Source organism: Exophiala oligosperma (assembly GCF_000835515.1).
Source record: "Exophiala oligosperma strain CBS 72588 unplaced genomic scaffold supercont1.8, whole genome shotgun sequence".
Classification (NCBI taxonomy): Eukaryota; Fungi; Ascomycota; class Eurotiomycetes; order Chaetothyriales; family Herpotrichiellaceae; genus Exophiala; species Exophiala oligosperma.
In genome coordinates, this window is record NW_015622825.1 from 760,225 (window position 1) to 774,891 (window position 14,667).

The 14,667-nt window shown below is 47.9% G+C and overlaps 2 protein-coding genes across 2 annotated transcripts; one reads left to right on the forward strand and one right to left on the reverse strand.

Annotated features, from left to right (window-relative positions):
- Nucleotides 1-1,744: 1,744 nt before the first annotated feature.
- Nucleotides 1,745-6,443, reverse strand: PV06_08262 (uncharacterized protein; the record flags this gene model as incomplete). The annotated part of the gene is made up of 5 exons (XM_016409578.1): nucleotides 1,745-1,795; nucleotides 4,463-4,783; nucleotides 4,871-5,082; nucleotides 5,142-5,532; nucleotides 5,604-6,443. The coding sequence occupies 5 exons, from the start codon at nucleotides 6,441-6,443 to the stop codon at nucleotides 1,745-1,747; spliced, it is 1,815 nt and encodes a 604-aa protein (XP_016259886.1).
- A 3,238-nt stretch (nucleotides 6,444-9,681) lies between these two features.
- Nucleotides 9,682-14,166, forward strand: PV06_08263 (uncharacterized protein). The gene is made up of 2 exons (XM_016409579.1): nucleotides 9,682-9,911; nucleotides 9,957-14,166. The coding sequence occupies exons 1-2, from the start codon at nucleotides 9,702-9,704 to the stop codon at nucleotides 14,145-14,147; spliced, it is 4,401 nt and encodes a 1,466-aa protein (XP_016259887.1). The 5' UTR covers nucleotides 9,682-9,701; the 3' UTR covers nucleotides 14,148-14,166.
- Nucleotides 14,167-14,667: the final 501 nt, after the last annotated feature.

Consider the following 14,667-nt stretch of genomic DNA (forward strand, 5'->3'; position numbering starts at 1 on the left):
TAATCTCTCTTTATTAGAAAGGTAAATAAGGTAGTGATTATTATAGTAAGTAGTCTAGGATAAAAGTGTGTGTATAGCCTTATTATTAGCCCTATTATTAGCTTCTTTATTCTGTTCCTTTAGATTAGGAAAGGTTCTCATGGTTATAGTAATCTCTTTATCATGTTCTGATAATAGTAGTGAAGTTACTCTCTCTACCTAGGTCCCTTTAGGTATTCCCTTCTATGCTTTCTTAGTGCGGCTAGCCTTTTTAATGGTGTTCTCCTTATTTAAGGAGTTATGAAGAGTCTAATAGTATCGCTACCTCTTATTATATAAATAGCGTACTTTATTAATACCTTTCGCGAATGTTTTCAATTGGCGCTTAAGTTTTAATACTTTTATTAGAGTGTCAACCTTTTATTCTCTAATACTAACTATTTCTTCTATTATGTGTAGTTCTATAGGCTTTATACTGTATTCTCTAGCCCTATGTTCGGATTTTCTATAATTATAGCACAGGTTTTCTTTCTTTCGTTATTCTCACTCTTTATTGAATGGCCCCTTACGCTAAAAGCGGCCCTTTAATTATGAGAACTAGCCTTATTCCATAACATTAAGGTTTATTAAGTCACTATAAAACTAGTAGCTTAGGTAGCTACTTTTATAGTATATGCCATTAGTCTTTCCGCGGTAATCTTTACGTTTTAAGTTTAGTTTATAGAGCTAATTATTAATTTTAATGGCTTAGTTAATTAGTCCTTTATAGTTTATAGGTTTATTTAGTCCTATTTCTTTTTTTATAGCGTCTTTTAATCTAGTGTAGAAGGCTATAGTGAACGCGTTATCTTCTTAGTCTAACTTAGCCTAAAGTCACTTAAATAGCGCATAATATTAAGCTGCCGAGCCTATCTATTTAAGCTAATAGATTTATTAAGACGTGACTTATTCTTCTCTAGGGATCCTAAAGATCTATTTAATGCGATCCATAAAAATAGCGAAGTTCTTAAAGATTGTAATAATCTTTAGGTTCTTTTATGCCTAAGGTGAGATTAAGTGGTTCATTATAATGGGTTCAAATTAATAGAAGGCTAAGCCCTTTATGTGAAGTCCTATAAATAAGACCCTATTCTTCTAAGTAGTATACTTAGTTTAATTTAACCTAAAGGTCGCGATAAGCTAAGTAATAAATAACCTAAGCTTAGTATGGTCCTTATAGAACGAATTAACCTTGTTATTATTCTTGTTATTATTATAGCCCCCTTAAGTGATAGTGCTATAGAATGATGGGCCTAGGGTCAGGGCGCTAGAGCGGACCGACCTAGTTAGAGATAGTGAATAAACTGATTTAGGGTTTAAGGCGGACATTGTGTTAAATATTTCTAATTAAGAGATAGTTAAAGTGTTACGTTTCGCTTTATATAGAGTGTCATAAGATGTATGGTCTTAATAGGCAGGAAGTATAAGAGGTAAGGTCACTAAGAGCGCGGTACTTAAGTAAGTATAAGAGCGAAGTGATTATAACTAAAACGTATAGGTATAATTATAAACGAAGTTAACTACGTGGTAAAGCTATGTAATGACCGTGTATATATAACTATTTAACCTTTTTAGGCTCTCTCTGGCTCTAAGGGCTCTGTAGTGAGAGCCAGGAGAGCTGACAGAGCCCGTAGCTCCCTGGGCTCTATGGCCTCGTTTCTCAGGGTTCTAAGAGTCACTCCTATCACGTGACCACGCCCTTAGGCTTTCACGTGTTTCGGACGTATTAACGCCGACCGGCTATCGTTATAGCTTTATCTGCGGCCTCATAAGAGGCCTGATTCGTAACATTAGCCTTACGTAGTGTGATTAGCCTTACATAGGTTAACTAGTTAATACTTATAGCTTATGATAGAATAGTTAATATAGTTAATAATATCTAGGTGCTATTAGATAGGCATCCTTAGGTTGTTAATATCGTGAATTGTTTTAATGCTAAATAGAGGATAGAACGCTTCTAGGGTAAGTGCCGTCATGAGGAAAAATGTCATAGGACAGAGTGCTAACACTGGACGCTTAAGGACAATAGTGATACTAGAATCATCATATCAATAAGTAATCATCATTAATATTACGTACACTTACGGCGTTCCTGCTCTCTTTTTATATGGTAGGCCCGCTTCGGCAAATCGATGCGGTGAAGCTTAATCGGGGTCATCTTGTCTTGGCAAAGAATAACTCTACAATGCTAACATTAAAGGAAGCGCTTCGCTGTGAGGCACTCTTCTGACACAGTCCCAATGAAAATCGCGGGCCTTTAACCTGATCCTCCCTTGAATAGTACATACGCATGGAATGAGATCTTGCAGATCACAAAGACTGGAAGTGGCTCTTGAGTTTTACCCAGAGCTTGTTAAGCAGATCCCGGAAGTCTGCTAGAGTTATAGCGTCCGTTTGGCTAGGTGCATCATCCCGTAAATTAAACTTAACGTATCTGGTAGCCCCCTTTTTTAGTTCCTGGGCATCGGTTAACGATATTCCTACCTCAGGGATCAAAAGGACTGCACCTTCATCAAGGTGTCCACGATGTCCGGGTTGAGGTCAGACCCGAAATGTTGGATATAAAGCTTGGCGGGGAATGGACTCTACCACGCGAGGTTTTAGTCTACCTTTGTTTAGACTTTTTCCTCTCTGTCTGAGATGATACTTGATGTAGGCGGCACAATTTTGAAGCGTCACCCCAGCTCTACGGATAATAGTATACCAGTACCTTGCAAGTAAACCTAATGGACACAAGGAAGTAGACAGGGGTGTACCGGCACCATGATATTCATTCGCGCCTGTCGCGAGCGATAGTCTCATCACTGGCTTGCGACACTTTCCACGCCCTTCAGTTAGCATGAGAACTGTCTTCGTCGTCATAAAGTTGGTGCCACTCTTTCACACTCTGAGCTCACGTCGGTCTCCTCAGACGTTTCTAGACCTGAAGAGGTAGAGAATTCACGAACAATTGACCTAGAACTTAACATTCCGAAACAGAGGCACAAGGCAGTCTATTGTAACAAGAAGAGGGCGAGAGGAAATGAGAGATGGGAAAACTTGAGGCATTGACCAGATTTAATCAGGGATAGGGTTAATAACTTGTGTTCCATCCTGTTTGAAGAGGCAGGCCTGGTACCTTGAAGTCGGAAGATGAGTCTTCTTGTAAAATATCTTTGCCCCCGGCGTATCGATACATATATTTACTATATCTGACACGGCCGTACCTCTCCATCGCACCAACCAAATCCTTATCCCTGAAAATCAAACTCAAGGACGCAATCACTGTGAGGGTTCTAGGTAAGCGCCGGGCCCGAAGACAGAAGAGCGCACTGGTGGACTGTTGACGAGCAGATGGGGTGGGTGGACAGAGCTGTTTTAGAGAAGTGAGGCACAGACAGCAAGATTTCTTCAGCTCTCGGCGTAGTTACCATTCGAGGATCTCACGACTCACCTAGGGGGAGGGATGTCAAAACACCGGCGGAAAGCGTGCACACCGTCCAGACTGGTCGGACGGGAAGAGCAAAGAACGTGCTTGCAAACTTGAAACATGAGAGAATCTCGCGGTGATGTTGACCTTGTGGTCGCACATGGAGTCTGAGATCAATCGTCCTTCATCGTCCAGAACTTTAGACCAACACTCCCTTGATCATCGCAGGTCATGAAGCAGTAATCTTTGTCTACGGTCTTCGCATCCACGACATAACTAAGGTGTCCTTTCCTTGTCTCAAATTCTATACCAAGCTCAGAAGCCTCATCGCTTGTAAAAGTGCTGTAGTAACCGGCATGGTCGTAGCCGCCGAATGTGTTGGCGGAGAAGGCCTGTTTAGTCCAAAGTAAATGGTGGAGCTGATGGTAAGCTCAAGTGGGATGCAAGGCAAGACATTTCTGCGCCCGCCTTCGCTACTGCTATGCTTCTATTGACGTTAGCAATGAACCCATTTGGCTGTGGAGCACAGCCGCGCAACAATCCGATTCGGGATGTTGCAAAGCCGGTGCGAGGGCTCGCTGCAATTTCGCCGATGTTACTGTTCTAAACCCGACCCCAGGTCGAAATAAACCTGATCGGCCAAGGGCCCGTAGTCACACCCAGGTCCCACCATTGGCCCAAAGATAGGTCCGGCCGACATCGGGGGAAGTCAAGGATGGGGGGACGTTGACTCTAAAACTACAACGCAATGGAGCACAGAGACTTCGAGGTTTGCGGGACCTTTACGGGCAGTGAGAACCATGTGGTCAGTCCGGATTTCCAGGCCCAAGACCAGTTACGTTGAGTATCACGGTTGTTCTAAGTTGATCAACATTGACGGGCTTGAAACTAGCCGTCACTCCTATCAACCCGCCATTCTGGCCAATAATGAAATGGTTCTCCGCCGATGGACGAGGAGGGGAACGAAGAGATGTTTACGCTAGCAACAAGGAGGGACCTGGCTAGCGCCTCTGGCCCTTATTTGAATCACATCACAACGGCCACATGGTCGTCCATGTACTTGCTGATGTCCCCCAAGAAGCAAGCCGCGATGATGCTCACAGCCCCGAACGCGATGCTCGTATAGTACACGTACTTGTACGCAGAAGCGTAGGCGACTTGGCCAGCACTCACGACGATCGCGTAAGCGGTGTCATTGTTGCCGATACCAGGCAATGTCTTGAGCTCGGTGATCAACGACGAGGCCGTCAGCTCGATGGCTGCACCGATAATTTTGGGGTCAACAATGCCGAGCTCGAGTTCCATTGCGCCACCTATGTAGTGGGTGGCAGCGGGAACGAATTTATTGAGGAAGACCTAGAGGTGGTGAGGTGTTGGGTTAGCCAAAGCTGTCAAGGTGTGATCTGAGGGCAAATGAAAGGGGGAACGAGGTGTTAGGCCTACGTTGTAATAAACCGCATAGCCAATCGCGCCACCCACGACACGGATGGCAAGCGTTAGGGCGGCGATGGTCGCAATGAGATCATCGGGACAGATAATGGTGGTGATGATGGAGGCCGGGACAACGATGCCGCCAATACCGAAGCCGGCGATGATCAAAATGATCCAGAGCACGTTGAGGTTGTCGACTCGAGCAACGGCCATGGCCCCCGTCCCTACGAAGCATCAATTAGGGTTCAGACAATAGATAGGAGCGGTGGATCAGCAAATGTACCGGCAGTCATCATTACACTCGAAATGATCATGAGCAACTTATTCTGACCACGGAAGACGGACAAGAGCCACAGGACTACGCAAGCACCGGCAAGGATCGAGAAGCCGATGGGAATACCACGGATGCCGACGCCAATGGGATCATGACCGTAGACGTTGAATGCTTGAGTCGGCCAAAAGAGAAGCACGGAGAAGAAGTTGGCCCCGGAAATAAAAGTAATGACCAAAGTCAGAGCCAGAATGCGCGGGTCCTGTCTCAGTCGAGATGGGAAGATCGGGTGGTTTGTCCCCTTGGTCTCCCAGATCGGGAAGGCGACAAAGAGCAGAAAGCCCCCTAGGATGAGCGGGACGAGAACGTGTGGCGACGACCACTTGTATTGGTATCCTCCCCACTGCCAGCACGAAAGGTATCAGCGCTGATGGACCCGTATACATTCGAGGGAGATGACGCGGGCTTTCTTACCTGCAGACCCATCATGAACAATATCATGCCCGCGATGCTGAGAAGCCCACCAATGTAGTCGATCTGGCCCAAGACCTCACGTCTTGTGAGACCTTGACTGTTGGGACGAGGGGGAGGAAAGTAAAAGATGGCAGTCATGACCAGTCCAATGAGCGCCCAGACTCCGCAAAACAGGCCAATCCACCGCCAGGAGCTGTGGGATGCGATCAATTGGCCCCACAGAACAGACGGACAAAATGGAATGATGGTAAAAATCAAAACGGCGACGTATTTACCTCGCTTCGCCGTGGGCGCCATCTCAGATGTCGCTGCAAGGGCAGTCAGCTCGTTGATACCCGCCCCAATGCCCGAAATGACCATGCCGCCGATGAAGGTGTTCATGGTATGGGCCGTGCTGGCGACGATCATGCCTAGGACGAGGAAGCTGGCGCCCAGCAGGGCGACATATCTCCTCCCGATGAGATCCGACAGAGATCCGACAAAGGGGCAGACTGCGGCGAGCGCGAGGAGATTCCCAAGCACGAACCAAGTCCAGCGATCGGTGCCACCGAGGTCACCGTAGATGTAAGGTGGGACGCCGCCGAAAAGGTAGAGAGGGATCTGAGAGCCGGTCCAGAGAAAAGCCATGGCTATGAGGGACATGAGGCGCCGCTTGGACATCTTGGGTGCGTGATCATGGTCCAGGCCATCACCGTAAGTCCGCAGTCCGTTTTTCTCATAGTAATTTGTGTGGCCAGGCACGCGTTCGTTGGTATGGATCGGCTCGACATATTCAAAGGTCTCTTCTGCCTCTGGAGGAGAGGAGGTCTCGCGAACAGGCTTAGCAGTGTTGATTGCCATTTTTGCTGCTTGCAACCTGGAGTGCCTCGCCAGTGGAGAGGAAAAACAGAAGGAACGGGAGAGAAGACGACGACAATGAGGAAGCAGATGACGAGGATTAGAGCTGACATTTCGTAGTATTAAATAACAATCAACCATTTCCCGGTTTGCCGTTTCCCCTCATTGTTGATGACCCAGCGTGGGTACCGTGCGGTAGACCCTCTTTATGCTAGATGAATCAACATGAACAGGTGGAGTTTCAATCGGGCCACATAAGACAGGAGAGAGCAGGACAAGTAGATAACAACGATTCGACCTATAGGTCAATCGAGTGCCACACAGCTAGAATGCTCCACTGAGGAAACTGTGAGATGGATCAAAACAGTGATTCAGCGTGTACACGAGAACTATTTTGTGATGCGGGATCGGATCGGGGACGTTTTGTTGAATGATAGCTGAAAGATGTTACATTTGATTGTACACCAATGGTCCTTGTAAACCAATCGCATCCGTTCCCGCGAGCAAGCGGCCGCGGCTCAGTGGTGGAAGCACCGAGGCATCTTTCTCGGTCGCCACTTCGGCCTCGGGGGGCTCCGTGGAGTAAAACTGGGGGCGTACTTCTCCCCAGGACATCCTACAGTACTGAGAGAGGAAAACAGTCACGTGTCTGCCATGGCAAGTCAACTAGCTGCGTTATACAGTATATCATACTGTCTGGCCATTCTCGGATCCACGTCCGCTGGAAGAAATACAATTGGTTGCGGCATGTGAATTCCAAGAAGTCAACGCCTCTATCATCCACGTGTGCAATGTGGGAGCGCGTGTCCAGGCGCGGGATTGAGCTAAGAAGTGCAGCCTCGAGCCGATCTTGGACTGGCCGGTGTCGTCGACGGTGGGATCAAGATTGCATGGCATCAAGAAACACACGGACGATGCGTGACAGAAATAGGGCGGCAAGTCTTTATCTTCTGAATGTCCATTCTTTCAACGTCGCCGGCTACTGTAGCTCATAAGCGTCAATGCTCGAGCGAAGATTGACTCTCGAGCGGTCAAAGTTTGTTGATCATGGAAGGCTCGGTAGACTTGGCGCCGGTAAAAGCACAAATGCAAGGTGTATAGCTCAGGCAACATAATTTCTGCGACGAGTGATGACTAGACTATCCCGCTTGTGCAATTTAAGCGCAGTTCTTGCGATAATTGAAAAATGCGCGTCGGCAGATCGACGCCGTTGTTCTCGCAATCGGGGCCCAGCACTGAGCATATCAGTCCGTGATGGCATCGATAATCGTCACTTCGGGGTATTCGTATGATCCATTCAACATGGCAGTTAAGGAAGCGAAGAGTCGTAGTCTGAAACTAATAACATTATCTTCCGTCAGTCCGGGCAGCTAATTACTCAAGTATCTCTTAGGAGAAGAAACATTATCTACCTGAACTAAGATTTTAAACTTTCTCTCGTCGCGATCTTTTAACTATATACTATCTGAATAGATAAGAGTGTTAATACGATCTTTAATAAAGTATTAATCTAACGTAGTTCATAAGCGAGTGGTGCACCTAAGCGAGTGATACACCTTAAACTAGCCAGATAAATAGGAATCAGGATACATTATTACTTAATCATAACGCATCAGAATAATTATAATTATTAATTATTATCTTCTTTAAACGATAGAAAAACTACTTAATATTAAGAGGGCCAGGTTATATCGTGATAGAGACTTAGAAGGGTATAGCATAAGTATTAAGATAACTAGGTTATATTGTAATAGGGAAGAGTATAGCATAGTAGGCCTTTATTAATGAATGACTAGCTAAGTGATAGCTTAATAAGAACTTAGAGAGCTTAAGGAGTGTTAGCTCATAAAAGGGAGGTAAAGACCTCCTTATATAAGCGTAATTTGTAAAGGAGGTCTATATAGAAGGCTTTAGAATAGAATAAACTAGTGATTATAAATTAATAGTCTTATTATACTTAGCCTTACGCAGTGTGATTAGCCTTACGCAGGTTAACTAGTTAATACTTATAACTTTGTGATAGAATAGCTAACATAGTCAACATTAACAAGATACTAGTCTAGTTATTTTGTTATCTTTACGGTTTCTCTTGACCAGAAATCATTCATTTGAAATGGCAACATGGTGAGACTTATTTTCCCTTCGTTTCTGAACCTGAAAGCAGGGAGTTCGACTGCTGATCCTCTTCGAGAGCGAGTCCGTGGCTTGGTCGATTCTCTTGCAGAAGAGCAAAGGTCAAAGGGAATGAAACAGATGTGATTCTCCGACCGATTTGCACCATAGACTGGCCACCTCAGGGAGTTCCTGCTTGAGGAAATGGAGTACTTGTGTATCTTTGGTATGTTCATCATTCATCCCTTTCAGCTGCATCCTTGGGAGACTTTGTAAAGGCAACATAATTCATCCTCTTGGTTATGTAGCTTGGGTTCTCGCGCCGGCGAACAGAAGTGATGTTCAGAGGTTGTCGAGTGAAGCGTGAAGTGAGACATTGAAGGAAGAATAGGGCAGAGGCAGAAAGGGATGGAGGGAGAGAGGAGAAGTGCACGGGCAGGAAGGCATAGAAAGGAAGAACAGAAAAGAACAGAAAGAGGCGACAGGATGAAAAGGTGAGTGGAGTGGGGCCTGGCATCCCGCACTGACTACTTTTCGTTCTGCCTCGCCCTGACTCGTGCTGCAAAGGCCTCTGACGTACGTACTGGACAGTCGTGGGCCCCCTAGGTGCCAGCATTTAACCCTACAAGCCAGCTCCCTCTCGACCTCGCCTTAATTCGCGCATGCGCCTCTATCATACGTACCTATTACAGAGAGTTCTCCCGCACAGGATTCCTGGTGCCTGCCGGTACATCTCCTCGACGCCTTCTTCTGAAGCCAACCTGTCGCCACGAGCAAAATCCCGTGCTCCGCTGACTTCCGATGGTAGAAATGGAGAATCATCGAATACTACTACTGCATGATCGGCTCCTAAATGGCGTAATGATCAGCACCACGGTCTAGGCACCTGTACCCTGTACTTCTGTAGGAAACCCCGCAGCACACCAGCCCACAGACTGGGACCTTCGCCATTTCCCGCGCACAGTTTTAGCGTGGATATCCAACTCATTGGACTACCAAACTGCAAGATGGGCGTTGGGTTTCTCCTAGTGTCCTGTTTGTTCTCGACGGCAACTTTCTACCACTGCCAAGGCTAGGCATCCAGCATTGTTTCTTCAAATTATGAAGCAGGACTTCCCACAATTCTCAGTCGGACCGGCACAAGTAACAATGTCGCAGCTCTCGAACAGCTCCGACCTCAGCTTTGGGCCGGCGTATGTTGGCCCCGATAGGAAGTTCGATTTCACCTTACTCTTCGAGGATACCATTTTGACCATAGTCCCATCGACGTTGTTCCTTGCTGCAGCCATAGCACGAGCAGCATGGCTTTTCAACAGTCCAAACAAGGTCGTCACGTCCTTGAGTCGGTCCGCAAAGCTAGTCAGTGAACCTGGCCCTCCACTTTAAGCTCATTAACAAATACAGGTATTGCTCTCAGCATTTGCTATGATACAGCTGGCCGTTCTACTCATCCGTACAACCAACTTGCAGGTGGCCACCAAAGCATCGGTCCCTGCCGCCACCCTTGACTTCGTTGTGGCATGTGTGCTCTTCATCTTATCGTGCTTCGACCACTCCCGATCAATTACCCCATCGCCCATCATAGGGCTCTACCTTCTCTTTTCCGTGGCATTTGACGCTGTCCGACTGCGAACCTGGTACCTAATCAGCGGCCATGCAGCAAAAGGAATCGCCCACTTACTTACACTCTCCCTGATCACCAAACTTGGCGTTTTGGTCACTGAAGCCATCGAGAAGAGGGCAATCCTCCTCGAACCCTACCGAGATCTTCCTCCAGAGCAGACCAGTGGTATCTACAACAAATCAGTATTCTGGTGGGTGAATCCTCTACTCAAGCTGGGCTTCGATACCACACTACGAACCGAGGATCTCTTCACGCTTGATGAGGCGCTGTCTTCTGCGAGACTTCACCGAAGATTCCAGCTGAAATGGTCGGAAAAGCGAGCGTATTCCAGCAACAGTCTCATGTACATGTCTGCTAGTGTGTTGAAGTGGGAGCTCTTCTGGTCTGCCATACCACGATTGCTGCTCTCCGCGACAAGATTCTCTCAGCCGTTTTTGATTCAAACAACCATCCGTTACGTGAGCGACAGAACAGATCAACCAGCATCTTATGGTTGGGGACTAGCAGCCGCATTCTTCTTGTCTTACTTCGCGGTGGCCATATTCACTGCAGCATATCAGCACCTAGCCAATCGCTACTGTACCCAGCTACGTGGCGGCCTGCTGACGCTCCTTTACGACAAGACCATCAATCTCAGCCTGACTGCGGTCGATCGGGAAGCCGCAATGACTCTGATGTCCGCTGACACCAACCAGATGGTCGATGTCTTGCCGTTGCTTCACGATACATGGTGTGGAGTTCTTGATACCGCCGTTGCTATGTTCATCCTGTACTACTACCTTGGCTCCACGTGTTATGCACCGGCAATCGTCTACGTCATCCAGCTTGGAAGCACAGTCGGACTTGCCCGTGTCATTGCGCCGTTGCAGAAGAAATGGCTTGATGCAGTACAAAAGCGCGTGTCGTTCACATCAGCACTGCTGAACTCGATACGAAATGTCAAATTGCTTGGACTTGGGGCAGTGGTTGAGAATCGTACACATGCCTTACGACTGGCTGAGATTGCTATTTGCAGAGCCTATCGCTTGGCAGACACAGGTAGAATCGTTGTTCAGAACGGAGCAAGCATATACGCTCCCTTTGCTACTTTTCTTGTTTATTACATCAAGTCGCTCCAATCTGGAGCCTCCCTGGACATTCCTACAGCCTTTGGAGTTCTGACTATTCTTCGAACCATGGAGGGGCCACTTAATCTTGTGATATTTGCGTCAGTCAGGCTTACTTCATCGCTATCCTGTTTCCAGCGTATTCAAGAATACCTTCTCTCCGACTCGCGCAATGACAATCGTTTGTCTCTGCAAGATGTTTACGACTCGGAGGAATACTGGCAGCCACAGAGTTACTCAGATGCCATTTCACTCAGACGCATGAGTGTGTCCCGAAGCCCAGCGGACGATGCCATTGTCTTGAAAAATTGTTCGTTTGGTTGGGGGAGGGGCAGTGAGCCAGTCGTCAAGGACATCAACCTATCACTAAGCGTTGGATCCTTTACAATGATCATTGGTCCCGTCGGCTGTGGCAAGTCTACTCTTGTCAAAGGTATTCTCAGTGAAACACCACTTTCGCGTGGATTCGTCTATGTCAACAACAATGCCATCTCATTTGCAGACCAAGAGGCCTGGATTCAGAATGGTACAGTTAGAGATAATATTTGCGGAGCAAGCCAATTATCTGCCGACGCGCTCTGGTACGATGAAGTCATTGCTTGCTGCGGACTGACTGAAGATATTCAAAACTTCCCACGTGGCGACGGGACTATCGTCGGCTCTAAAGGACTCTCGCTGAGTGGTGGCCAAAAAGCTCGCTTGGCGCTTGCTCGTGCTGTCTATGCTAAAGCAGAAACTCTTATCCTTGACGATGTCTTTTCAGGCCTCGACAACGAGACCGAGGAGCTAATATTTCGCAGACTTCTTGCTCACAATGGGCCGCTGAGGCGATTGAAGACAACAGTGATCCTTGCCACACATGCCATCAGGCGTCTACCCTACGCAGATATGATAATTTCGCTGGGCTCTGATGGCCGGGTGTCCGAAATTGGCAACTACCTCCAGCTCTCAATAAGTGGTGGGTACGTGCATAGTCTTAATGTGAATGTTAAGCAAGAGCAGCAAGCGGATGACGATACCCAACACACGCCATCTCGGAAGAAAGCTCACAAAGTGGAGGTCGATCTGGTGGCTGGTGATTCACGCGATGACTTGCTCAGACGCACCGGAGACTGGAGTACCTGGAAGCACTGGTTTAAATCTTGTGGATATCTCTCCAGTGCTCTCAGCGTAACCTGGGGTTTCATTTGGATCGTCGCTGTTCAGATGCCGGGTATTTTGGTCAGAGTCTACTCCTCGAACAATACTTTGGTTGCTGGCGCTGCAGCAAGAACATTCATAATCCTTTTCGGTATGATGGTCATCGTCGCTTCGGGTTCGGTAATCCTTCTCGTCTGGCAGATTCTTCTGGATATGCAACCACGAAGCTCGACTGCTCTTCATCTTAACCTGTTGCAGACGACTCTTAATGCGCCACTGTCTTTCTTTACAAAGACAGATATCGGCTCCATTACGAATCGTTTCAGTCAAGATCTCAATCTTGTCGATATGGAGGTTCCCTTCTCTTGGGCGGATTTTGTACTCAGTTTCGTTGCGGCCGTGACCGGCATCGGTCTAATGGTCGCTTCTGGCTCTGGATACTTCGCCACGACCGTCCCCGTTCTTCTCGGGGTGATGTACACTATACAAAAATACTACCTTCGCACGAGTCGACAAATGCGTCTCCTGGACATCGAAGAGAAAGCACCCCTATACACTCAGTTTGGCGAGACAGCGTCAGGCTTGGCAACGATTCGTGCCTTCGGCTGGGCTGACAAGTTCACAGAGAAGAATATCGAGCTCCTCGACCAGAGCCAGCGTCCCTTTTACCTCCTTCTGTGCATCCAGCGATGGCTCACTCTCGTCCTGGACTTTGTCGTCACCGCTCTCGTCACCACTCTAATGATCGTTGTAGTCGCGACCCGGGACTCAATCGACCCAGCCATGGTTGGCGTTGGCCTGCTCTCAGCCGTCGGCCTCAGCCAGTCCCTCACCAACGTGATTCGCACCTGGACGATGATGGAGACGTCTATCGGTGCTATAGGCAGGATCAGGGAGTACACGAAATCCACCCCATCCGAACACAAAGCCATCGAATGCGACGACCCACGCCCATCATGGCCAGAGAACGGCGCTGTGGCTTTCAAAGACTTTGGTGCTAGCTACTCCGTCGAGTCCGACTTGGTTCTCAACAATATCGACCTTGCCATCGCGTCCGAAGAGAAGGTCGGCATTTGCGGTCGCTCGGGTAGCGGCAAGTCTTCTGCCCTGGCATCACTGTTTCACATGCTCGAATACCGTAGTGGCAACATCATGATCGACGACGTGGACATCGCGCATATTCCCCGTGAGACGTTGCGTGGGCGTATCAATGTCATACCGCAGGAACCCTGGTGGATTACCACAGAGTCCGTCCGGTTCAATATGGACCCTTGGAGCTCCATCCCACATACTGCAACAAAAGGCGGGGCCTCGCTACCCTCAGCCGACCGTGACGAAGCCTTTATCTCCGCCCTGGCCCTCTGCAACGTCTGGCCGGCCATCCAAGCTAAGGGCGGACTAGACGCAACCATGGCGCCAGACTTCTTGTCTCATGGCCAGCGACAACTGTTCTGCCTGGCACGAGCAATGCTGCGGCAGAGTAGGATTATAGTGTTGGACGAATGCAGTGCCAGTGTGGATGTGCGAACTGATGAGCTGATGCAGAAGATTATCCGGAGGCATTTTCAGGCGTGTACGATCATTGCCGTGGCGCATCGACTCAATACCATCGCGGACTTTGATCGCGTGTGCGTATTGGGGCAGGGGAAGGTGATTGAGTTGGGAAGTCCTGGGGCATTGAGGAAGGTTCAGCAAGGGAGGTGGCGGGAGTTGTTGGAGTTGTAGGGAACAGGTGGATGGTCATGGCTCGACCGGTACGGATGTGGAAAGTTTCGAAGCCTGAAATTGATAATGGTGTATGATAGTCAGTGGGTTCCAAAAATTGGGCAGTGCTACTGAAGTTCAGGAAAACTAATTGCTGTGGCGATGATGCTCACAAAAATTATTCTCATTGTACTTTGACGAGCTTAATATCACTACTTGAATACGTGTTACCCCTGAGTTGCACAGCGGGTATTAAACGACCAAATTCCTATATCAAGCCTGTTAAAGTTTGAACATCCTAGCCTTTCCTGAAGATGGATTCGATTTCATGGTGGCAATGCATGGCGCCAAACTTAGTTCGCTCCCAACTCCCAGCTTACGGTGTTCGGGTCCCGTATTTCTTAATTGGTTTCACCAATCTAGGGTAGACTTAGGCACGAACGCATTGCTATTCAGGGAACGATGAAGTCTGGAAACCGGAAAATGTGGACAGTTAAAACTCGGCAGTTAGGGAAAGGGGACATCGATTGGGCTTACTCTA

Coding starts and splice junctions, on each gene's coding strand:
- PV06_08263 (XM_016409579.1), top strand. CDS start 9,702: ATGTCGCAGCTCTCGAACAGCTCCGACCTCAGCTTTGGGCCGGCGTAT. Junction 9,912..9,956: donor TGAGTCGGTCCGCAAAGCTA/GTCAGTGAACCT, acceptor TAACAAATACAG/GTATTGCTCTCAGCATTTGC.